The 27,011-nt window shown below is 39.4% G+C and overlaps 1 protein-coding gene across 1 annotated transcript; it reads left to right on the top strand.

Moving 5' to 3' along the window:
* The first annotated feature begins 373 nt into the window (after positions 1-373).
* Positions 374-11,127, top strand: dkk2 (dickkopf WNT signaling pathway inhibitor 2). Its single transcript, XM_004549421.3, has 4 exons — positions 374-1,017; positions 9,067-9,217; positions 9,762-9,899; positions 10,776-11,127. Exons 1-4 carry the CDS (start codon positions 832-834, stop codon positions 11,024-11,026), a joined length of 726 nt encoding a protein of 241 aa, XP_004549478.2. The 5' UTR covers positions 374-831; the 3' UTR covers positions 11,027-11,127.
* The last annotated feature ends 15,884 nt before the right edge of the window (positions 11,128-27,011 follow it).

Below are 27,011 nucleotides of genomic sequence, written 5' to 3' on the forward strand. Positions count from 1 at the left end.
GCTGGTTAACCCTAAACTGCTTTTTTTCTCTCTCTCTTTAACATTAGGCGGGGTAGTTTTTAAATTTTAAGCACAGGTGCAATTTTTTCCCCCAGACAGATAAATTAATTCTCTTTTTAAAGTAAAGCGTTCCACCTCACTTCCAAAAGAAAGCCTTTTTCTCCTTCTTTTTTGGACTCGCCAAAGTGACTTTTTCCCTTCCCGTTTCCTTTGCGTGATCGCAGTAAAAAAGGGTTAAGTGCTCAGTTAAAATACACAGTGTATAATTTTATAGCTTTTTCCCAACGGAGCTCCTGGTGCCGGTGTCCAGACGACAATGCGAGAGCAGCAGCGCAGCGCACAGATCAGTTTCATTCTTTGTCAGTTGTGAATAGGGGCGGAGGAAGCAAACTCATTAGAATCCTATAAAAAGAAAGTATCCGAGATCATAAAACAGCCGGCTACAGGACTAAGCGCTCACTCGCAGCCAGACTGAGGCACAGTGGAGACCTCTTGTCAAGTTTCTGTCTGACCCTCAGAGCATCGGCATTTTAACAGTTTAGGTTCATACAAAAAAAATAATTTTTTTTACTCGTGCACCTGGCTCCCCGTGTTTGTTTGTGTCGTTGCTTTTAAAAGAATCTTCAATGGCAGTCCTTTAAATTATTTGACCTTTTCAGGACCAGAAACTTGGCATCATCATCATCATCACCACTGTGTGTACTGCAGTCTGACAAGCGTGACGCATGGACACTGCCAGGGCGCACACGTCTCATTGAGAAACTTATTTTTCTTTTCTTTTCTACTAAATTATTTTTTTCCTTTTTCCATATATTTCAGTATTTTTTGAGGATGGTCGTCTCTGCTTGGAATAGATATTGTGTTGTAGTGTTTCTCGTCACTGCGCTCAGGACTGGGACATCCCAGGTATCAGAGGCGCGCCCGAAGGCGAATTCCATCAAACCCGGTCAGTTGGAAGAAATACCGACACCGGCAACCAACCGATCTGCAACAGTCACCAAGAAACACAACATCCAGGTAACTTCAGTTATTTCACTGTCTGAGAAAATATCAGCGGAGATGTCAGAGCACTTTTTGCCCTGTATTACTAAGAAGACAGTTTATGAAATGCAACAAAAACAATCGTAATAGCAAAAACTTTTCTTCCACGAGTTCCCCTTTTCCAATTTATGATTGCTGAGTGGGAAACATTTTCCTTTGCACAATTAAAGGGTAAAATAGTAATATACACCTTCAGAAAGCTGCGTCATGTGTGGATCGTTATTGGAAATTGGGAGGATTGGACCCCTCATAAATCCTAATTGCCTTTCAAACCTGACGCCACAGTCGGGTGCAGCACACTTCCACAGTAAATCATTAATGCCGTCAGAAAAGTGAGAAAAAGTTAACACTTGGGGTAATTTTCTGTCTGGATCCGCGTGTCATTAAAGCGGTCCAGGCGCTTGCTGGGATTATGAGATTCTGTGGGGCCACTCTTACCAACCACTTTATACCCATTCAAAGGGGTATCGATCCCCACTGTTTCAACAAAGTGCCGCATTTCTGTAGAGAGTGCTTGTGAGAGCAAATATGAGATTAAAAAAAACTGTGAACATCTAAACCTGTGGATTGGCCAGGAAAATTCACAATCCAACAAATAATAATTCCTGAGAGGTGGATGTTTAAATCAGCTTGGAAGGCAGGCGTGTATGTATAAAATAAGCATAGCAGATAGTGTGCGAGCAGTAGATGGCACTGCCACATCTCCAGGACACCCCTCCCCCCAGTGGTCTCACCTGCTTCGTTTGCATTTGGCCTGTACACCTTGCCTTTTTTTGATCGTCTTGCATATCAGTGAAATGCTTAGTTTTGAAAAAGGAGGCATCGAGCTGATACAGAAGAATTATGGAAAAGCTGCAGTGCCAGACCACAATTTTGAGCGCCTGCTTACTTTCATGCCTTTGCAATGGTTTGGAAGATTGGACCGAGGGAAAACAATATGTGTGTGCAGAAACCACCACACTGTTACAAAAGTATAATGTCATGGTGTGGTGGGTCCAAACCAGGATGGCTAATATCATTTATGAGGTTTTCAAGAGTGGTAAAGAAACAGCCGCAGCTCGGCCTTAGCGAAGACTTGTGGCTCGACGATAGTGAGTGAGCTGCACTGTCCTTCTGCCTCTCATCATGCAGTGGCTATCTGTAAATAGCTGTATTATATAGTGTAATAAATCAAAGTCTTGTTTGTGTTTCAGTAAAAATGTCCTGCACAATTAATTTAGAAGAGAACAACAGGATGCAGTTTTTGCAAGTTTTTTGGGGTAAATCTGCAATATCTGTACCTTAGCTTGCACAATTACACACACACACACACACACACACACACACACACACACACACACACACACACACACACACACACACACACACACACACACAAAATCTCCATTATTGAGGCTTTTGGCATCCTATATTTCCATCTTTGAGGTGCCTCTCTACTTTCATATGTCAGTTTAGCACTCGGGTGAAGATTGGGGAAAAGGGCATGTGTCGGCTCAAGTTTTCTTTTGGCGTCAGTTTTAGGAGGAGACTTTGGCGCTGTTGTGTTATGAATGCATTGTAATACTGCTGAGTTTGCCACAACTGGTGAGGATAGTTAGCAAATTAGTGTTTGTGAAAGTTATGTGAAAGACAATCTGAACAATTTACCACTGTATCCATTTTTATTTTAAAATGCAGTTTTTCTTTAGTACTTCAGTTCACTTTTACATAGTTTAATACAGCTGTTTGGGGATCTGAAACTCACTCAAGGTTAACAATTATTCTGAAAATTACCAGGAATCTCCCCAAACGTTGGTTTTACATCACTTTGTAGAAGATTACTGGAATACAATGAGTGGCTGTAGCAGGAAACCAGGGTGTAATTTAGTTTTGTACCCATCAGATGATGGATATAAGAAATGTTGGTCAAAGCTTTTGGGTTAAAGGAAGCATTTGATAACGTAATGTGCTTTGATTTCCTGTAGCTGCTGACAAAGGTTGATGATAAGGGTGACATTAATCACGCACAAACCAGGAAAGGCGTTAGGAATTCCTGCGTGTACAGACGGGGCAAACAGCTGAGTGTTTTCCTTTTGTCTCGTCCCTTACACGTCAGCCTGACTGGAGTAAAACCGACAAAGCCAAAACCTCCAAGACCTTGACAGCCAGTGTTCGTGGGTGGCACTCTGGGCTTCTTGGAAGGGAACCAACAGAAATGGATAGCACGGGCAGGCAGCGCGCACCACTGTAACCTCTGAACCCACAAGGGAACCAACACTCTGGCGGCATTCGTGCATAACGTGCCTGTAAAACGGCAGCCGGTCAGTCGGCCTTAACTAGTTGCTTTATTGAATTCACCAGAGGGTTTACTTTTAACAAGCAATCTCCTGAGACTCTCTCTATTAAAATGTAGCCTTTCTCCCCGAGCCAAAAATGATTGTTCAAGAATCCTAATGAGCTGAGAAAGAGAGAAAAGATGTGACTGCTTATGTGTGTTTTAGTCTTCAGTTCTGCAGGTTTTCCAGCATGTGGGTCCCTCGGGTACCATGAGGCCCTTGAGCCGGAACCATTAGGGTTCTTGTGTGGAGACCACCTTAACTGTAACTCAACTTGTTAATGAGAGAAGAGACCCTGTGCACCTCTTATTTCACAAGATTACACCTTTTAAAGCAGCATACCTCCCAGATTACTATCGAGCACTTTTTCGCTTTCCCCCGATAGCCTTTGAAGACACCGCTCGCGTACAGTGACTGTGAGCCTTGCTATGGGTGCAATGACTAAGATCAACTCAGAATGTATACTTAACTTAAGGAAGGCCTAGTTTTTAGAGACTCTGGATCCTACTGCTCAAAGGGATATGGTTATAAACACATGTGTTTTGAGTGATGAAAGAGGCCGAGTTGTGTCTGAGGACATGGTTTGTATGAGTGACTTGTGTGCAGTCTTCCCTATGTTATCTGATAGCGGCCGTCTGTGCTTTCAGGGCAAATGAAGTTTGTTTATTCAGTGACATCGTTTGTTTGACTCTTTAAGGCCGCTGCCACTCATTAACACCATTCACTGCCTCAGGTTATGAGCTGGAGCTCTGAAGGAGCACAAAAAGCAAAGAGGGCGGATGCCTAAGACAGTGCTTTAGCTTTGTTGCAACTTTTTTTTTTGTTCCAGGCAAAATAAGTGGAAGGAAATAACGCTAATTTCTTTAACTTAGTGTGTTTAAAAACTGTAAAAGATGCTAAAAATGATTTGGGTGGCAGAGGGATGTTATAGTCAATAGTTACATGAAAAAGAGAGACTTCACTAATGTCATGGTTCATAAAGGTGATCTTTGCCATTTGCAGCAGACTGCAGTTCTGCCTTATGTTTTATTAGTGTTTGCATTGGAGGTCAATATCACCGTTCCATTCAGCAGTGAGGTTTACAAGTGCTCCAAATGAAGCAATAAAATACATCATTTCTCCATGCCCTCATGTGCTATCTGATCTGATCTTAGAAAATGTTCAAAGTAGATGAAGAATTCAATTCACTTCTTTTTTTCTAATATACAGTTTTTGGCAAGTTTGAGCTTCATCGTCCAGATCACAAGAATAAAAACACAAGTCTGGGGGAACAATTGTAGCAATTTTATTAAAAAAAACAAAAACAAAAACAAACAAAAAACAAACAAACCTGTCAGCTGATGTTGGCCCATTATTTTGTTGGCCCATCCAACCTCTTGTCTGTTATTCTCTCACATTACCTTTGAGGGTTTTTTTTTTTGCTTTTTTGTCAGTTGATCATAAAGAGCTGGAGTCTAAGGGCTTAAATTACCCTTCTGTTATGTTGTTCCACTGCTGCTTTCCAGCGTTCATACTGGTTCTTGGTTCTGCCTAGGTTCTAGACATAGAGGAGAGGAGACATTCTTGGTGTTATTTTTTTTTTTATGCATTACCGGGCTCTTCCGTTGAATTATATCAGCACTTTGGAATGACTGTAGAGAGGTAAATAGGGGATCCAAAGACTGGCAGAGAGGGTTCAAAGCCCTGTATATCCTGCAGTAAATCCCTTGGAGATTGTTGCTCCCGCACATTTAAGGTTCCTCTTCAAAGCCGTAGAGCTTTACCAGCACGAGAGCAACACGAGACAGGGCCGGGGGCTTCCCTTATTGCCCTCCGTCTGTCTCTTCCTTTATCGTCTCACCAGCATACCATGAGAGGCTGCACAGTACAGAGTGCTCAACCCACTTCCTATGCAGGATCCAAGGCTCTTCTTTTATGTTGCTAGGCTGTCTAAGGAAAAATAAGGGAGCAACAGGGGAAAAAAAGCGATTTGAGATTAATAAGATGCATCCCAAAATGAAACCCTGTCCCTCAGATGTTGCAAAAGAGGCGTTTTAAAACATGACAAGATAAGGCAAGTTTATCAGCTGTGATTTAGGGGGCCGGCCTCATATCATTGGGTTTCAAAGGATTGTCTTGCAGTTTGAGACATGATGGAAGAGGTGAGCCCCATTCCCACAGTGCCCCGTGTACTGTGATCGATGCAAACCTGCTAGCTCAGAAAGACAGATAGGTTTGAATGCAGGTAGTATGAAGTACTGCTGCACGTCTGGATCCATTTGTCTTCTTTAGATAACCAGAATTTTTTTCTTGTCAGGAGAGAAAAAGAAAACTTGAACTTCTGTTCAGTCCACATTTCCAGCAAATTCTTTTCTTGAGAGTCCACGGCAATGTCCGTATTTCTTTAAAAGAGGAGCTAGCAGAGAAACTGAACTCCACAGTTGAGCGGGAAAGTTTATTTCTCATTATAACAGCAGTAGTTTGTAAAAACCTGGGAGGAACAGTTTGGGGTTGTTTGTTTTGAGGAATCAATGCCGACTTAATGTGCGTTAAATAGAGAGGTGAAGCCAGGAGGTTATTAGTTCGGCTTAGTACAAAGACTGGGAGCTGGGAAAAGTCCATACTGTGTTTATTAATGAGCTTCAGAAGTGCTGACAGGGCGGGTTCGTATCTTAACAATCGATGAGGTGAAATTTTCAGCGTTTCCTCCTGCTTACGCACAAATATGACCTCTCCACATCCTGACAGCAGTTCTTAACCTTGTAGTAATTAAGAAATTTTGGGAATCCATAAAGCACCAAGGATTTGTTGCTTTCATCAGCAATGTTAATCATTTGCATTACGGGAATCTGTCATAATGATAGATGAGCGTTCAGCTGAATATTTCAGCTCATTTTTCTACGGCTACATCATTGCATCCATGTGTTTCCAGTCTGAGAAAGTCAGCATGGCAAACCTCCAGCAAGTCTAATCTTGTTCACTTTCTGAAGCTAAAGCACATGAGTAACAACTTTTAATGTGCTGAAATATTGATATTGTCGATAGCTGATTTAAACATGTGGTGTACATCGACGTCTGGAACGGCGCCCGCTCTTTTGGGGATGGTAGACCTCTCTGTACTGACCTTCATACCCCCAAAAGGAGTTTGTTATATTTACTGCGGCTGTAATGATTTTGCTCTGATTTAAACCTCTTTTATGTTCACTCACATGTTGACTCTTCCATGTTTGTCAGTGGTAAACCAAATAAATCAAATCTGTCAATGCAGTGCCAGGGAAATGTGGATGTTGTGTTGGCAGCGGAGCGCCACCAAAACATCGTGTGCTTATGTCAGTCTTCAGCGAACGTGATTAATAGTAGATTCCATTTGATCTTAGCTTTGGTGTTATGCGTGAATAGGTGTTCTGTTGTGCAAATATGTGGTCCACTTCATATCTTAGCTTATCCTCCAAATTAAACCGAATGGTTGGAAATAAAAGAATGATGTGCAGAAACACAGTGACCTGAACTTTCTTTTTCGTGTGTGTGTGTGTGTGTGTGTGTGTGTGTGTGTGTGTGTGCGCGCGCGTCCCCTCAGATGTGGATGTGAGCCTTTCCTGCAGCTGTTTAAAATGTCCCCCTGCGTTGATGAGTTCGGCTCAAATTCGTGACATTATTCCATTTGTCAGCAAAGTTCTTTGATTTGTGTTACAATTTGCACCAAACTCCTTTGCTCCTGCTCCAAGTCTAATGACAATGGGACTTGCATGTGTATGGAATTATATCAAGACAGTGGTTCCAATAAAGAGAGTCTCATGTCGGTGTACACGCTTGTTATCAGAAGACTGAGCTTGGGTTTAATTGCACTTCTCACTGCTACGGATAGTTAGTTTTATGCCTTCTTTGTGTGGTCCCTTCATTAGGGAAAAGACGTAAAAGCTCTTGTGTACTTGGCTACATAATATTTCTCAGGCTTTTGGTGTAAAAACAAGAAATGCTAAAGCAAAAACAAAGGCAAATGAACTGTAAAGGAGCGTGATTGGCTACCGAAATGTAGCCCCATTAAGCCTGTGAACAGTTAGGGAATACTGAGAGAAACTGAAGTGGTTTGCCTTGGTTTGGTCATTTTAATAGCTGTATTGTTTGCCCACGGAAAAAAAAAAAAAAGAAACATTCAGTAATAGACGAGTTAATCCCTACAGCATATTTTCCCCTTAAACTTGGTATAGAAGGACCGCAGCCTGTAGTAATTTCACCCAAAACAAACAATCTACAAACAACAAACTGAACAATATGTTTGACCACATACCCCCACTGGTATCTAGCCATTTACTTGGATACTCTTGGGTTAATTTGCTAAGGTTTTGGGTCTTTTGGGCCACCCAGTAATTACAAAGAAAGTGAGCGGAATTTAGCTTCGGCTTGCAAAACAATAACACATGTTTTTAAACTTACTTTTCAGAAATATGAATTTGCTGTATTTCAATCAAAATCCAGCTAGAATTCTTTATTCAGAAAGTTGAATTAACAACTGGAGGAACCAGAGAAATAAGCGACACAAAGTGGGTGGGTGACATGTTAAACTAATCTCAACTCTGAGGTGACTAGCAATGGGAAATGCTGCTGATTAGCTCATGAGAGGGTGGAAAATATGCAAGAGGCTTACCTACCAACCAGACACTGGCATGTACATTAGCAAGAAGCTGTAACACAGCGAATAAACACAACTCCTGGGCTTCAGTTCGCTCTTTCCTAGGTCCTGTATTTGGTCCAAACGAAACTTTGTTGAACAGCTTAAATCAATAATTTTGCAAAGTAATTGAAGACCCAGCTGCAGATTAGAAAGAACAGACCTACCACCTTTGCAGGGGTGGATCAGGTGTTCTTGTTATCAGGGGTCTCTGCAAAGACCCCTGGATGTAACGTGAAATTCATTTGGCTTGACTGTTTTAGCTTGCTGCAGCCGTGACTTTTGGAAAGGTATAGGAAAGGTATCTCAATACTTTGAGCAAAAAACTATCAGCTTTAACGCTTTTAAACAGTGATGCCATGTGCACCACAGCACTCTGTAGACATCCAGAGGGTGATGACATGTGGGAGACACAAAATCTTTACAAGAAAATATATGCCATGTTAAATTAAAAATAAAGGGTGGAGATAACAGATTAGTTTACCATCTCAAGATGTTCCAGTGGCCCAGTAAAAAGAGGTATAAAATGAGTTCGGATGCTGACAGGATCAGTGTTGCCAAGGGAACCGCATGCCCAATGGGTACTCTCTGACTCTGGCCTGATGTGCGCCTTTCTAAAGAAGAAAATAACGACCCTGCAGATGCAATTAAGGGAATTGTGTTTACACTGCAGCCATATGTGCATGTGCTTTATATTGCTTGATGTCACTTAGGCAAATACATCAAAGTCAAATAACAAAAGGCAGCATTTTCTGTTTATTTTTTCATAAAATGTGTTTTAAGAACTTGCGAGCACTTTTAATGTGCTTTTAACATAACTGAAGTAAGTGGGTATTTAACCTGCAACTGAACTGGCATCAGCATAGCTCAAACTGCACCAGGGAGCATTTCAATTAAACACGTCGCCTCACCAATGGAAGTTATGTGAGGCATGGTTTTTAGATCGGGCTGTCCACGGCAATCATTCAAAATTCTGCTGCCAGAAAGTCACGCAACATAACAGGTTCTTTCATAAACTGGGTAGACAGATATTTGGACATAACATCTTCTCTCTCTATCCAGGTGTACCCTTGCAGCAATGACAAGGAGTGCAGCGTGGGCAGCTACTGCCACAGCCCTCAACAGGCTCCTTCTCGTTGCCTCACCTGTCGCAGGAGGAAGAAGCGCTGTCATCGAGATGCTATGTGCTGCCCTGGCAACCGCTGCAGTAACTGTACGAATACACACACACACACACACACACACACACACACACACACACACACACACACACACACACACACACACACACACGTGCATGATTGTAGCGCATTTCAGTTTCAATTACGTTATGACTGCAGGGCACTATCGTGAAAATTCGATTTCTGGTTTTATTCAAATGTTCTTGAAAAGGCGGGTCTTAGTTATAGAGCCAATCTATTTAAATAATGTTGAACACATGCTTTCAGACAGAACCCTGAACTATAGCTGAACTGTATTCAATTGAGGCCCAGAGGTTAAGAATCAGTGGTCACATGTTTTAGTGTGAATAGCGTGAATGTGTGCAGAGGCTGCGCTGAAACTGCTCTTTGTTTAAAATCAACATAGCTCACTAACACATATAGGAGTTCTTTGCATTATGCACTGAAAGCATCCATTTAAGAGACCTTTCACAGAGGCTAATGTGCTCAGCTTTAACAGTCTGTGCCATGTTTTCCTGAAAAACTAAGCAGCATTGGCGTTTTCGTTAACTATATATGTTTCTCCTGTTTTTACAGTCATTTGTGTCCCCATCTCTGAGAGCGTGATCTCGCCTCACATCTCACCATCAGATGAACATATCAAGCTCTCCTCCAAAGACCACGGCTGGAAGGGTGGGAAGAATGGAAAGGGACAGGCCAAGCATTCTCTAAAAGGTGAGATCTGACAGCAAAGCATGTCCAGTATGAACCGAGTGATATCAAGACATTATCTTTTATCATCATTACTTTCCCTCTAATGTTAGATTTGCTCTGTCCCTTTCCTATCCTGGTCTGGCTGAATTGTTTTCTTGTCAACTTTAAGAAACCCCTAAAGTACTCATGGGTATTGCAGTGCACCAAAATATGCCCCTCATTTCCCCTCTGCCCATGTGTCTGTGTCTCAATCTAAGCGTGGAGATCCCAGAAGGAAAGAAAAAACACAATGCCTTTGCTGTTTCTGCACTTACTTAAATCCATACAAACAGTCTCATTGATAGGACACCTTCCATGATACACCAGTTTTATCCACAAAATGCAACTTTGGCATAATTAAGGCAAATAACTCACAGAGACCTGTTCTTAGCAGTCATGTCACCTGATTTAAGCCAAGTAATGGACTATCAATATAGTAATCTGTTTAATAAGACACTTAAATTACTACACTATAAATACGCCCTCAAGGCTCCAATGCTAAAATGATTGTGGAAATAAGAGCACTACTTAAATCTGCCATAAATGAGGCCATTTGGTTTTACTTGTACTTGACTCACCCGCTCTCCTTACACATTATTACATTATAATAGGCTGGTGCAGGTTGCCACTTGAATAAACTCAACCCAGAAACTCAGTGATGTTAAACCAGTGGAAAACAGTCTGCTTTTCGCTGTTGACCTGCAATTTAAAAACAGTATTAAACATTAATATGTGAACATGCTTTTTTTTTGGTTTATGTTTTTCCAAGTGCAAATATGCCAGTTTAATGCAAAGTTTGCATTTTATTGTTTGTCGGTTTATCACTGGTCATATATTTTTATTGCTTTCTTCCTCTAGGTCACGAGGGTGACCCATGCTTGCGTTCTTCCGATTGCTCGGACGGCTACTGCTGCGCCCGCCATTTCTGGACAAAAATCTGCAAACCGGTGCTGAGGCAGGGAGAAGTGTGCACCAAGCAGAGGAAGAAAGGCACTCACGGCTTGGAACTCTTCCAGCGCTGTGACTGTGCCAAGGGCCTCTCCTGCAAGGTGTGGAAAGACGCCACCTCTTCGTCCAAGTCCAGACTCCACATGTGCCAGAAGATCTGAAGCAGAAGGCAGCTGTTGTCGGCTTAAAGGCCTCCGTCTCCATGTGTGAGGGGATTTTTTTTTTTAAGGATGGGTTGTGGCGGTACTGAAAAGAAGGAAAAGACAGAGACTGACAAGAGACAGAACAGATGCGGCTTCAGGCTCGCTATTCTGCAAACGGAGGGCAAATGGGAATGCTTTAATGTGTTCTCTGTGAGTGGTCCATCCCTGCACCCCACATAACAACCACGCACCCTCACACACACGCACACACACAAACACACACAAACACACTCACGGTTTTGAGAGATTAGTGAGCTTATAGGATGCTGTGACCAGGAGATATTTTATTTTGTATTCTTATGATCACAGTTATAATCAGAAGTATCAATCATTAATCATTTACCATTGTTGAACCAGTTGACAGAATAATCTTTGAACCCCAAAGAAAAACCAACATTTTACACATTCTTGTGAATATCAGGGAACCGCAGAGTTTGTCAGCTGATGCTGTGATAGGTGTGGACTTTTTGTAGATAGCAGCAACAGTCATAGCAGTCTTTCCTTAAACCTCCAGCTTATGATATTCGAAGCCGAAGGACTATTAACACAAAAGCCATATTTTTACTGAATAGTACATGCTCTACCAAACTCTGAAGTCAGTTAGCTTTAAATAATGTCGCATGTGACACTCATAGGATCAGAATTTTGGCATGTTATACTGTCTGTTTGCCAACTTTAGTACTTATTTTAAGATCGAACCCAGCTTTTGCTACGCAAAGCATTTACAACCAGCAACAATGTCCAAAGAACAAATATACATTCCCTGATGTGTGTGTGTGCCTCTTACACCAAAGACAGAAAGAACATTTGCTTTGGAATGATGAGTTTCGTCTGGGGCATTCGCTTGTCACCCTATTTTTAGCCACAAGAAGAGAGATAAAGTATTGTATTCATTGTGAGAATCTTGTTTGATGTAGGATACAGCTGTAATCTATTGTGATACAACTGTGCGGGTTAAAACTGTTTGCACTGAGGTAGTCCTTTGCTGCAGACTTGGTGGTTTCAATACCGGAATGGTTCTGCTTTTCAAATCATACAAACGGGATTCAGGGATATGTTGGAATCGCAATTTTTCCCTTTAGAAAGCAAAATGCTCCACAAATCTGATGTTTTTAAAGAGAACTGCAGTTAAAACGAATGGCTTGTTGATGGCACACAGCCCTCTTTAGTTTTCTGCTTTTAAAATACGACTGGATACTTTCTTTTGATGAAATATTGAGTTTTATGGTGTAATGGATGTGAAGCAATGCTTTTTCTCCCCTGGTGTCAGTGCTTTAAATAACCACTCATTACCTACAAATCAATATAACATTTGCCTCCTTTCGCTTTAAGACATTTTTTAGAGCATCAAGTACATATATTTTGTAACCATTAAAATACCAATAAGCTCTAATATTGTAAATAGACTGGAAGCAAAGCAAATGTATTTAAGAACCAATGTATATCATGTACATATAATAACAAAGGAATCCTAAAAGTTATAGCAAAATGATCTAGGTGAGAAGAGTAATGTCAGAAGAAACAAGCACAGTTGGATAGACTGAAATCGATTAAAGTTGTGGGTGTAGATAAGGGGTAAAGGCTTAGATAGCATGGACTGATATCACAAACTGAATGCATCAAAAGGATGGTTCCTAAAATAGGGAGCATCAAAATCCAAAATGTGTTGTGTAAATTGTGTGTAAATGGTTTCAAGATTTGCATCCAACGAAATGATGTTTCTGTGAATTCACTGCATTGATCTGTTTCATGTATTTACAAAGATGAATTAATAAAAGAATGTATTTTGTATTCCTAGTACACGGGCCTTGTTTTTGCTTATCGTGTTGCTTCTTATGCTGAATTCTTACAATGACAACAGGAAATTAAACACCGTATAATGCATTTTGATAGCTAAAAAAAAACCCTTTCCCTGAGGGGTTGGGACAGCCAACGGATATTTGATCTGGCAAAGATGCTGAATGCACTTCCTGACATGACCCTCAAATTTATTCAGGCTTTGCCCCTGAAAATCTTACTTTAGATATTAAAGGTGTGGACATTATTTTATTTGTTATAAATAAAAGCAAAGTTATATGTGTGTTAAATAAATGGTCTTTCAAATATCTTCATGCATAAACCTTTGAAATGTTTGCTTTGTTACACTGATAGCAATCTTTGGATGGGGTGAGTTTTGGCATGTCGTCACCTCTTATATAATTTGAAACCAACCTATTACAAATGCAAACAAAAAAAATAAGTTTTAAGTCTTATCAATTTAATAGTGACTACCAAGATATACCGAAAATAAAAACTAATCTAGGAAATTAAAAAAGGAAAATTATTTATTGGTGCAAAACTAGAACATAACCAAAACACAGTTGCAGAAATTTCTTGCTAAACTGTTACAGCTTTACAGTAAGATGATATATTTCTTTACAATGTTTTAATTGAATTAGAAGACTATATTTAAGGCTTTAAAAATATTTTCAATATGAAAAAAGTTTATTTACAGTTATCTGAAAAAGAAAGTTTTCACAGGACTTGCAGTCATCTTAAAAACAAAGAAACAAAAAATAACGACAGCTGATAATCAAATGTACTTTATTAATTGATCTTTATTAATTGATCATCAGCAAGTTTGGACACCTCTATGAATTCATATGTTTTGGCATTTTGCTAGCTTGTAGCATTCAGAACAGCAAATACAATGTCATGGCTTTCTTAGGAGAGGAAATCCCAGCTGATGAGAAGTAGCTTTAATTCTTAGAGCATACTCCAGGAATTAAAGGTGCTGCGCTCCAGTAGTTTAAATGATATCTAACAGACTCCAGTTTGTTCATGTAAATGGAGAGTCGTCTTCATACACTAAGGTACTTATGGAGTTCCACAGGGTTCCATACTAGGACCAAATCTGTTTACATTATACATGCTTCCCTTGGGCATTAACTTTCAAAAACATAGCATAGCATTTTACTGCTATGCAGACCATACCTAGTCGCATCTATCAATGAAGCCAGACGACACTCATCAATTAGTTAAACAGCAGGAATGTCTTAAAGACATAAAAACCTGGATGACCTCTAATTTCTGGCTTAAAAATTTAGATGAAACTGAAGATGTATTTGACCCTAAAATCTTAGAAATGTGATGTCCAACCAGATACTTACTTTAAATGGCATTACCAGATTCCCCACACGAACACTGTAGGGAATCTTGGAGTCTTTCTTGACCAGGATACAAGTTAAAAAGAATATGTAGGACTGCTTTCTTGCATTTGCACAACATCTCTAAAATGAGAAATATCCTGTCTCAAAGTAACTCTGAAAAACTGGTTCACACATTTATTACTTATAAGCTGGACTATTATCACTTTGTCCTAAATGCTGCGTACTGACAGTTTGGATTTGTGAGACAGACACCCTCTCTATTTTCAAGATTAGTCTTAACACTTTCCTTTTTGAGAAAGCATATAGTTAGGAGCTGGATTGGCCCCTAACTAAACAGTCCCCTAATTATACTGCATTAGGTCTAGGCTGCTGGGGGTTTGCCATGATGCACAGAGTATTTCTTCTTCCTTTACCTGTTTTCACTCTGTATGTTTTATACACCACTTGGTTTAATCAATAGTTATTATTAATTTCTGGCTGTCTTCCTCGGCATGTCTTTGTCCTGTCTTCCTCCCTTCACCCCCAACAGGTCACAGCAGATGGCAGCTGCCTCTCCTTGAGCCTTGGTTCTGCCAGAGGTTTCATCCTGTTAAAAGGAAGTTTTTCCTTCCCACTGTCCCCCAGTGTTTGCTCAAAGCGGGTCTTTTGATTGTTGGGGGTTTCTCTGTATTATTTTAGGGGTTTTTTGTTTTTGTTTTTTTAACCTTACAAAGGGATTTAAGATGACTGTCTTTGTGATCTGGTGCTATATAAATACACTTGAATTGTATGTAAATAAATTGAAAGGTCAGACCTATTCAATACCATCTATACATCCATCCGTTAAAAACAATAAAAAGATCTGGAATGGGTTGCCGGCAAGAATTCTCTTCTCCCTAAAAGTAATGTAGCAGAACAACTTTAGTTTGCAATAGTTGCTTCTGACCAAACCACAAGACTTCTGGAACAATATCCTGTGGGCGAACAAAACCAAAGTTGAGATGTTTGACCATAATGCACAGCGCCATGTTTGGTGAAAGCAAAACAAAGCATATCAGCACAAACACCTTATACCAACTGTCAACCATTGTGGTGGAGAGGTCATAATTTGGGCTTGTTTTGTAGCCACAAGATCTGGGCACCTTGCAGTCATTGTCTTGATCATGAGCTCTTCTGTATTCAAAAGGTTTCTAGAGTCAAATGTGAGGCCATTTGATATCTAAAGCTTGGTTGAATTAAGGCTGTGCAATAGTGATCCAAATCACAGCAGCAAATCTACAACAGAATGGCTGAAAAACAAAGAATCAAGGTGTTGCAATGACCTGGTCAAAGTCAAAACCACAGTCTGAGTGAAATGAATGAATAAATAAATGCCCACAAACCTCAGTGAAGTGAAGCAATGTTATAAAATGAAGAATTGGTCAAAATTCCTCCATAACAAACTGAAAGACTGATAAACTAGTTATTGAAGTTAAAGGTGGTTCTAAAAACTATTGTATCACAGGGTGTACTTACTTTCTGACATGATGGGATAGCGTGTTAGGAAGACTTTCTGTGAACGTGCTATGAAAGTGACTACAGTTGTCTTTTATGAGTAAAACCTGTCCTGTACAAGCACCACTGTGCTTTTTTCAGAAATACAAATAAGACTTCTTAAAAGCCATTATAGGCTGATGCTTTGCAGATGTTAACTCTAGACAAAAGTCTTTGATATGCTCAAAGAAATACAGTAAAAATGCGCAGCATATGTTTGATTACATCAAGCCAACATCTTTATAGCATGTTCTGTGTACACAAGGGTTAAAAAGAGATATAGAAAATAATACTGACATTTCTAGATGCGATCACTGTTTTTACTACTTCAAAGTGCCAACATGTGATGAAAGCTCTTTAAGAGGCTACTTTGAAACAATACTCACAATTTCGAGAACATAATTGTACAATCCTTTTTGACCGTTCCCAAGCAACATGTTTTTTCCATCATCTCTAACAGGAGATGTAGACTTTGCAAAACTTCAAATGCAGCAGCATCATTTTGGAGCTATTGTTCTTTTCCGTATGCCTCATTAAGTCTAAAATGCACTTCTACTTACTAGCCAGGGGACTTTTTTCATTTTTCAAAATGACTTACAAAAATGTTAAAAAGCCTGATGTCAGAGGTGTTGAAAACTGTCTTAACAATAATCCCATGCAAACTAGTTGGAGGGTTTTGTTCAAGTTGTTACAGACAGTTTGAACCAGATGTTAGGTTCACGTGGCCCTATGAAAGTTGTGCTGCAATATATCAACTACAATATTATTTGTGATTTACAAGTGTTGTGCAGTAAATTTCCCAGTACTACTGTCAGTATCCATTTACACTAAAATGCAGTCCTCAATCCAAGATAAACGCTTCTTCTCATATTTATTCAGTAAAAATTCATAAACATCTGGTCCGTGTGCGTAATTGTAAATTAGCTGCTGAACTTTATTAGTCTTCTTTGAAAATTAATAAATAATATTCAGTCATGTACAGTTTTTCCCTCAGTCATTAGCTGTGGAAACATTTGGGAGTGACCAGTTATGTAAATGTGTTAACCAGATGTTCACTATGCATATTTTTTTGAAGTAAAAAAAAAGTGTAGAATCTCAAAGGTATTCTTGCTGTCTTCTTCTGCTGTTATAACTTTCAGTATTATTCTTATAATAACAATAAAAATTATTTAAACTTTAGCTTAAAAAAACTAAAAACCTTTCCATAATATGTGCCCATTTTTATGGATATTTGACTACATTTTTCAATTTAAGATGGTAACACACACCGCAACTCATTTTCTCACATTTCTTGAAAGTAAAAAGCAGCAGCGTATTCAGCACCAACCCTGTGCATCGCCCTTTCCAAAGTTTGTGCTTTCAATATAGCGAGTGTCCAGTCCCTTTTTTTCCACATGTGCTTTTGATGGAATGTAATAACTCAGCCCTACCTTTGCCTTTGTTTGGATAAGGTTTCTGTTTGCTGAAATACTGGATACATTTTTTGAAAATATAAACAGCAAAGAAAATCTCTACAGACGCTGGAAAGGGTAAATTCAGGGTGACTTGAGACTTCAAATCTCCATGGAAAGAAGAGGTAGATGCAAAACGAAAGCTCTTTTCTCCAGTTCCAGGCCACCCACAGGCTCTGGAGTCTCCAAAAACCTGCTAATGAGAGAGTGACTGTCACTGGGTCTGCACTTTCCAGTGTGTGTCAGCAAAAATTACAAATGAAGGCGTTTACGCAGACAGGTTTGACTACCCATAAGGTTGGCAGCTAGAAAAAATATGCTAAATGATTCAGTGGAAGGCTTTGATTTTGTGCCCGTGTTTGCACCATGTAAATCACAAATGTAATTTGGGTTGGTATGGCTCATATCATTCTCTGTGGCAGAGAAATAAAGTCTTCTCAAGCAAGCAGACCTCATGACTTGATCACACAGCCTTCTGCATCACACTTACATGGAGCTGAAAAAAAAATGACGATGCTCCAGTGATTTTTATTTGTCTCTTCTGTCTCTGTCTTGGTCTTTTATCATTTGCATATCCTCACCATGAAAACAAATATGTTGTCAGCTAAGGGAAAAATTCCCAGAAAACCAGGTTGAACCACTAAAAAACCCTTTGTGTCACTGGGTCTTATTGTGAGTTCTCTTTTATTCCAGTCTGCACGAGACCAGAAGTTAAGGAATTAACTTAAATCCTGCAATTAGAAGTTGATTAAAGCTTTAATAGTATGCAGGGAATAGTAGGCAGCATATGCAGTAAAATACATTTTAGACACACTCCATCTGAATGCAAAAGCGGTGGTGGTACAGGTTGCGTTAATGAGATAGCCACATCTGTATTCCAGTGGTGGAAGAAAAACTGTGATCCTTTAGTTGAGTAAAAGCGCAATAATCTGAGCAGAAAGTGTTACATTAGTGCACTTAAAGTAGGAAAGTCGTTACTTTTTCTGAAATAATGTTGTCCTTCTGGGATGTATCACTCACATTCATTTTATTTATGTCAGTAGTGGTGTGAAGATAATTTACTGTTGTAGGTGGAGGTGGTGGTGGGGTAAGTTTTCACTACTTTATGCAGTTGGTTAGTTTAGTCCACTGGTTGCCAACTTAACATTTGCTACTGCTCCAGAAAGGCCACAAGATAAATATGACAGGTCATGAAATGTTGAGTTACGATGAAATGCATTTACTTTTTGGTGATATGACACTCACAGTACTTGAGCAAATTAGGATAGTTACTTTGTAGTTATTTCTAGCATGGATAACTGGATTCCCTTAAAGCTCACACTGTGTTTTGGGTCATGACCTGCTATTTTTTTTAAGAGAGTGGATACTAAGGACTGCTACGAATGCACACATGCAGCCATGTGTGCACACAGCCAGCACTAAATCAGACGTATTGTAATATCTAAGCCTGGAGGCTGATTATTGTGTTCTTATCTTCTTAAATCTGCAGTCTGTGGCCACTGAAGCGATCGTTTGAACTGGCAAAATTTCTATTTTGACATAATAGCAAGGTTCACATTTATTATTTTCCATGACTTTCTTGTGCAACAGTGTATGGTCCAAGAAAAGAATATTTTTTACATCATAGGTTATTCAAACAGATGAAATGTCCCTGCCAACTCTGGGCCCCCTGCCTGTTCAACCGCTGCTTTTTGTCAGCTCTCTATATCTGTGCTGTTATTAAACAGTTGCATTGGTCCTTAATGGAAATACCACAGTGCATGTAACAGCAGCCCAATGAGCCAGGGAGGCACTATACAACGTGTTGTAAATAGAATCTGTGTCAAGACAAGTCAAATTATGGCTGCTTTTCATCCACAACAGTATATTCACATTAACCTGTGTATGTGCTTCAGATTCTCAGCATTTTAAAATCGCTGACAAGAACTTTCCAACAATGTTAAAAAGAACTGAAATACCTATAAGTGTTTTACTGCACACCTTTCCCTCCTCTCTCTCGGAGCTTTTCTGTCTTTTATGAATTTAAAAGAATATATCCTTTTAAGTTATTTACTGGCAGATTTGATATACAGTCACCACTTTAGTCTCACTGCTTTTTCCTTTCATATTTAAAAAAACGTTGTTAGATTTACATGTTTCATTCAAATGTTTTAAAGAGAAAAATTGTTCTTTTAAAAACCAGTCTGACAAAAAACAGGAGAATTAAAAAAAAATGCAAAAAATAAACACATAAATAAAACAAAATGATACAAGATGTTTCCACCTGAACTATAATCTGCTCCGTTCTCAGTGTGTGAATATTCCCACATCTCATTGTCAGTTATGCATCAGGTTTCCAAAATAATTCTGACATTACAAAATCATGACAAATAGACAGATAGATAATAATAAGGAAAACACATGGGAGAAACACTCTCAGCTCTACAATACATAAGCATTGCTTTACAATTGTGACATTTCAGGTTAAATGTCAGTTAATCCGAGACCAATGTGTGCGTATATACTCTTGGCTGCTGGCCGCCACGGCCCTTTTGATAGTTTGTGTACATGAGTCCATGTGTTTGACATGTCTTCTCATAAATCTCCACGCTTACCAAATAATTTTGGAATTTGGTCACAGACAATTTAACATCTTTGAAGCTGTGTTATTTGTCTCATGTTGTTTGGAAAACTTTCACATTAAAGCTCTAATTGCCAGACCTCTTTTATGACTAAATCTCAACCTGATCTGACTTAATTTTGTTGTCATCATTGACATTTTTATTACCCAACTTCAAAGCTGAAAGCTTTTAATATGTCTTTACATTTTTATGTGCCACCTGTGTATATCCGGGAATACTTGTTGTCTACTTGTTGTCTGTTTGTGGTTTATCGCTGCTCATTTTACTTCTCTCTGCTTTTGTTTTGCAGATGACCGCTCTCTGCCAGCCTACCTCTGGAGGTTTCTTACAATAAAACGTTTGTTTTTTTCCTTTCTATGATCACCAAACACTTAAGCGAAGAGAATCCCAAGTATAACATTGTCGGATTAAAGTACTAAAGATGAGTTATGCTGTGAGTTCATGCTATAAAAATAAATTACAGTCAGCTATAGAAGATAAAAAAGAGGCATCTCCAGTCATTGACAGGTTGGATTGCTGGCTAACGTCCCAAACCTTCAGCATTTGTATTTACTGATTCCTGTTTTTATACTTTCTGGTTCAGATTTTCATACAGTGGAGCAAAATCATAGTTCAAATCAAGGGAAAATAATGTCTTCTGATGGACTCTTCATCAGGACATTAAGCACAGCATTCAAATATTAGATCCAATTACTTCATGCTCGAGTTATGAATCAGACACCATGTGCTTGAAGTATTTCTGCTTTCCAAGGCTTCACATCTGCATAACAGCCTCCAGATATTATGAGCAGTGGGTGATATCTATATGCATTAAAAATGTGTTTAACCTTATGTGCATTTACCATGGTACAGTATATGTGTATCTTGTCGTTCATGTGTATTCACCTGTATTTTCATGTTGTTTATCCACTAATAGTTGCATTACAGGTCATTAGTTGTGTAACTGTAGATGCTCTGTGCTGTATATTCGGCAGCACCTTAGCACAGATGAAAGGAATTTGTTTCTAATACATACCATGCATCTCTTAACAGCATTTTCATCATCATAATAAACCCATTTACACCTGTTTGAGGCTGATTTCCAACACACTTTGGGGTCATGGCTCTTTTCTCACTTTTTAAATCTTAAAACATCTGTTTTGGCTTCCTCAAGCTTTGCCTCAGCCAGACTTCATGGTGTTAAAATTTATGAGAATCCTCAAGGAAATTAGTTGCTGGTATACACATTGATTTTACTTTTAGGAAACAGCATGTATAATATAGTCAAATTAAATAAGTATTCATAGTTCTTTAATTTGGAACCTTGAAAAATATATGGATAGATTCAGCAAATACAAAAAAAGCTTGATTTAGATACAACGTTAGACCACCTGCACTAGCTCGCCAGCTGTTGTTTTCAAGCCCAACATGTGCATGACTCCTTTGGGTTGCAATTTCATGTCACAACAAAGATTTTTTTTTTTTAACCTAACAAGCAAAAAACCTGCCATCGTTCTTATCACACTAAGGTCATGTTTACTAGAGAGGTGATTTACTGCATGTCAGACATGGTGTTAAATTGGCATTTCTTTCAAAAAGACAACAACAGATAATTTAACATACTATCTACTGTTTTACGTAATCCTGAACCATTCAAAACAAGTGCTGACATATATAAACATCATAAGTCTAAAACACCTATGATATTTATATATAATTTCTTTTATCAGCCTCTTATCTAGTGATGTCACCAGATCAGATCCTTACAGTACCTTTCAATAATAAAACTCTTAGAACATGTTTGTTTTTTTTCTAGTGTCAAAAAAAACCCCTTTGATACTCTGATACCAAAAATAACTAATGGATCAGATAATCATTTGAAAGATATAACGAGCTGATTTCCATTTGTGTGATGGAAGGAGGAAAATGGTGGATTTGTCTAGTGGTGATACTTAAATTGTGCAAAATGAAAAGAGCGTGACGGCAAAGTGCGTCAAGGACAGAGACAACTGCTAATGCAACATTGGTCCTTTGCAAGCATCTTGCAGACTGCATGCTAACACAAATCTAGCAACGACCCCAGCCCATATTATGTGTGTGTGTGTGCATATAATTTGTTTTTCGTCATGGGCTGTGAAAAAATGATAAGGTGCTCATTTTTCTAATATGCTGATTGAAATGCTTTCACAAATAGTTATATGTATAAATAGTTACGTGACTAAATTTTGCATGAAACATAGAACATCAAAAAGCTCCCACTGTAAGTAAAACACAATGAGGTTTTAAGTGTTTGAAACATAGAATCTCATAATATAGTGTTAAAGAAAATGTACAAGCATTCTTTGCATGGTCCTTGCATGGCTTGATGTGTCCAACTCATGGGCATTAAAGAATGGGTTTCATCCCGTTTCATCTTTGCAGGCCTTCATTGCAGCTGTTTTCAGCTGTTACTTGTTTGTCTTGTTCTTTCCGTAAGTGAAAGGCATTCTCAGTACAGTTGCTGTTGCACTGTGTTTCAGGTCACCCTCCATCTGTACTGCACAGCACAATCCAACTCTTTTGCATTCCTCAGTGTAACATGCCCATGCTATTACACTGCCTTTACCTCATATGCTGGCCTAAGTATTGCAACCAGCTGAGACTTGACACTTGCAGAAAGTCATGTGTGATGTAGGCCAGTGTGAGACCTGTGTGTGTGTATGCGTGAGTGAAGACGCATTATCAGTAGAAACTCTAAGTTGATTAAGTCTATTGTCAACCAGTGTCTATAACCAGTGACATACTAGTTTCATTTTAAAAGCTAAGTAGTTATCTTAATAGAAATATTGGTATGCTTTATGCAATATTACAGGTTTCTCTCTCTGCCTGTCCATCACTGCAGAACTCTTCAAACAGTGAAATGGTAGTAAAGACACATCAGCATTTTAAGTCTACAGGGTGGGCCATTTATATGGATACACCGTAATAAAATGGGAATGGTTGTTGATATTAAAGTCCTGTTTGTGGCACATTAGTATATGTGAGGGGGCAAACTCCTCAAGATGGTTGGTGACCATGGTGGCCATTTAGAAGTCGGCCATCTTGGATACAACTTTTGTTTTTTTTCAATAGGAAGAGGGCCATGTGACACATCAAACTTATTGGTAATGTCACAAGCAAAACAATGGTGTGCTTGGTTTCAACGTAACTTTATTCTTTCATGAGTTATTTACAAGTTTCTCTTTGTTCACAACCATTGACATGTTGAAGAGGTTAAGATGTGAGGAGCGGATCGAAATTGTGTTGATATCTGGTGAATGCAGTAACCGGGTCATTGCAGCAGATTTCAATGCAAGACACCCTGCGAGTCCACCCATCTCCCATGCTACAGTTAGCAAACTGCTTGCTAAGTTTCGTGAAACTGGTTCAGTGTTGGATTTGCCTAAATGTGGATGCAAGAAAACTGTCACTAATGAAGAAACATCAGTGGCTGTCCTAGCTTCATTCAGCAAGAGCCCACAGCGTAGCACTCGCCGCATGTCACTGGAGAGTGGCATTAGTCAAACATCCCTTCGGTGGATATTAGCTACTCACAAATGGCACCCTTACAAACTCCAGCTACTGCAGCATCTCAACGAGGATGACCCAGATCGGCGCACAGAATTTGCAGAATGGGCAAAACAAAAATTGGAACAGGACCCACAGTTCACGCACAAGATTTTGTTCAGTGATGAGGCAAACTTTAACGTGAATGGTGAAGTTAACAAAAAAAAACCCCACCGCTATTGGTCTGACACTAACCCACATTGGATGGATCCCTCCAAGACTGTTGGAACAACAAAAGTGATGGTTTGGTGTGGTATATGGGGTACAACGATAGTGGGTCCATTCTTCATCAAGGCCACTGGATATTTGAAATTGCTACATGATGATGTGTTTCCCTCTTTATGCACTGAAGCTGGCACGTTCCCTGAGTTTTTCCAGCAAGATGGTGCACCACCACATTATGGGTGCCAGGTCCGAGTATTCCTAGATGAACAGTTTCCTGGAATGTGGATTGGTCGTCGTGGGCCAGTTGAATGGCCCCCAAGGTCTCTCGATCTGACCCCCTTAGACTTTTATCTTTGGGGTCATCTGAAGGCAATTGTCTATGGTGTGAAGATACGAGATGGGCAGCACCTGAAACTACGGATACTGGATGCCTGTGCTGGCATTTCTCCTGCTGTGTTGCTATCAGTGTGTGAAGAGTGGGAGAAGAGCGTTGCATTGACAATCCAACACAATGGGCACCACATTGAACACATTTTATAAGTGGTCAGAAACTTGCAAATAACCCATGAAAGAATAAAGTTACGTTGAAACCAAGCACACCATTGTTTTGCTTGTGACATTACCAATAAGTTTGATGTGTGTGTCACATGGCCCTCTTCCTATTGAAAACACAAAAGTTGTATCCAAGATGGCCGACTTCTAAATGGCCACCACGGTCACCACCCATCTTGAGGAGTTTGCCCCCTCACATATACTAATGTGCCACAAACAGGACTTTAATATCACCAACCATTCCCATGTTATTACGGTGTTTCCATATAAATGGCCCACCCTGTACAAGAGCACTGAATAAATTGTAGTGTAGACTCTGGGGACAGGAAATAACGAACATGGAAAACCACTTGAAACATGTTAGTGGCCTACAAATTTACACATTTAAATTAGATAAATGTTTGAAATTGTAACAGTGAAAGATTAATCGGTTTTCAAAAAAAATATATCAGTGCATATCAGTGTATTTCCTGAAGGCAGCCTCTCTTTATTTAGTGTGGACAGTATAGTGTATGCTGTGCAGACAGACTGGAGGGTTACTAATTGTATGCAAGATAAATGAAGCCATAAGAGGAAGTGGAAACAAGAGTAAATCTCTAGTTCTGAATTACCCTATGTGAGTACTGGATCGCTTACGCAATACATCTGCTGCAATGGAAATCCATGTCAAGTGCTCCGGCACACAGATTTCTAGCTGACCTTAATGTTGGGTTGTAAAGGGATCGAAACGCAGACTACTGAGTTAGACTCAATGAACAAAGAATAACTTTCATTAATAAAATGGAGCAAGAAACCAAAGCAACAAATAACTAAGCCCATAAATCCAAACTGAAACACAGGGAAAGCACATGGAAGGGCAGATGGGGACACAGTGTGACTCCATAAGCAATTAAGCCAAAATGAGGCTTAAAATAGACACAGGAGGAAATCAGGGACAACAAGGCAGATAACAAGGCACAGCTGAAACGAATTAAGACAATAACAAAGGAAGTAAAACTGGAAACAAGACACAGGAGACGAATGACTACCAAAATAAAACAGGAACTAACTAGCAATTGAGTCACTTAACAGTAAGATGCACAAAGATAGGGGAGCTAGAATAAAATAAATCTAATATCTATGACAAACGTCTATAAACACTTGCAGAATGAAACTAGAGTACTAAATAATGATGAATCCTTCCTAAATAACAAACAAGTCCACACTGCACTTATTTAATTAGCATAGCGTTGGCCAATTTTACATGCTATGTGCCTCAGCACTCAGTGACCTTGCTATGTAGTTTTGCATGGTCTGTCACATTGTGTGTAAGTTGCTGTAGTTACTAAATACTCCCACATTGCAATAATACCACTTACAGCTGCTCGTGAAATATCCAAGACTGAAGAAGTTTCATCCCATTACAGTACCGTGCTCAAACTAAGTCAGTCACAAATGTCACGTGGATAAGTGCTTGATTTTATACACCTGTGGCCATAGGCCTGAGAACAGCTGAACTGAATGATTAAGAGGTGCTCAGTACTTTTTCCCATGTAGTGTATCTCGGATTTTCAAACAGAATTAAGCTGCTTTCCCGCGTCAACTCCAGGTAGTTTGAGGAGAATCATGTCTGCACGTTGTTGCTCCTTTGAGCATGTAGCGTAAAATCGCAGGTAGTCTGCATCTTAACCAAGAGATACTCGGTCACTTTGAATGCACTTGACTACAACTTGTGCCAGGGTTATGTAGGTGGATTCATTTTCACACTTATTATACATTAGAGTGTTAGTAGTCCAACCCATCCTACTTCAGCCGACATTTGCAATCTCACATACACCTCCATCAGGGAACTCAGGTCTGTGATTTATTGTACGCTATCAATGAGGAAATGCCTCAACCGCTTGAAACGAATTGAAAAAAGCTTTGTTTACTTGTCTGTTAACTTTGTCTGTTATACTTGACGCCTCAGTAAGCAGTAGTTAAAAATAAAAACACACACACATGCACACTGGGTCTTAAACTCACAGATGAATCACCAGTCTTCCTGTTTATGTCTCGAACGAGCTTCGTGCTGTTTTGCGATGCAACTCATGAGAGTAGTCAGATGAATCCAGCTCCGAAAAAACAAAACAAAACAAAAAAACAACGCTCAAAATGAATAAAGGCTCAACAAACAAGTGCTATGCTTTTGAGGGCAGCATGTGAATGTGTTTAGCAAGGAATGCAGGATATGTCATGTAAGATTCACAGGCCTGCTTTGATCAGCGCTCACTCTGATTTACAAGGCCTGGATTGAAGATTTGTGTGTGGTTTTATTGGTGAGAGTAAGTCGAGGATAGCAGTTTCTCAGTTCAAAGGCTGGATTTTTGTAAAAAGGTGAGGTCCATACGGACTTCGTGGGCAGATGTGTCAAAACTGGTTAATTATTAGGTAAGAAAATACGTGCCTGTGTGTGGTGAGGGGTTATCTTGTAGTCACGCGCAGAAACACTTGTCATTTGTCAATGCTCACCTCCTTAAATCACTCACTTAGTGTCTGGGTGTGTTTCTTTTCACTTCCTTAAACTTAAACATAAAAAAACACAATGTGTACTTCATTGTGCTGCTTTTATTTTACATAATTATAATTTTCACAAAACCCTTCATGCGCTTATATTTTCAAGGCTGTTTAAAAAAACAAACTATATACATCTTTTTAGCCCACAAATAACCAGCTTTATGTTTGCAGCGTTTCTAAATCTGCCAAATGCACAAAAAGACAGCTTCAGTCAATGCTGTGAGTCATTAATTTGCAGGTGGTGACAGCGCTCTGTTTTTGTGTTTCCACTCTTTTGGACACTGAATGTAACACTGACTGCAAACAAACACTACCGGAGTTTATTTTACCAAGGTCCTTTTGGAATCAACAGCAGTGGGGAGTCATTAAGATGTGGCTGCCATTACTTTGTTGC

This window comes from Maylandia zebra, linkage group LG6 (genome assembly GCF_041146795.1).
Source record: "Maylandia zebra isolate NMK-2024a linkage group LG6, Mzebra_GT3a, whole genome shotgun sequence".
Classification (NCBI taxonomy): Eukaryota; Metazoa; Chordata; class Actinopteri; order Cichliformes; family Cichlidae; genus Maylandia; species Maylandia zebra.

Excerpts from the sequence above, each read along its gene's own strand:
- dkk2 (XM_004549421.3), top strand. The coding sequence starts at position 832 with ATGGTCGTCTCTGCTTGGAATAGATATTGTGTTGTAGTGTTTCTCGTC. Across the intron at positions 9,218-9,761 it reads TGGCAACCGCTGCAGTAACT|TCATTTGTGTCCCCATCTCT; the intron begins GTACGAATACAC and ends CTGTTTTTACAG. Across the intron at positions 9,900-10,775 it reads GGCCAAGCATTCTCTAAAAG|GTCACGAGGGTGACCCATGC; the intron begins GTGAGATCTGAC and ends TTCTTCCTCTAG.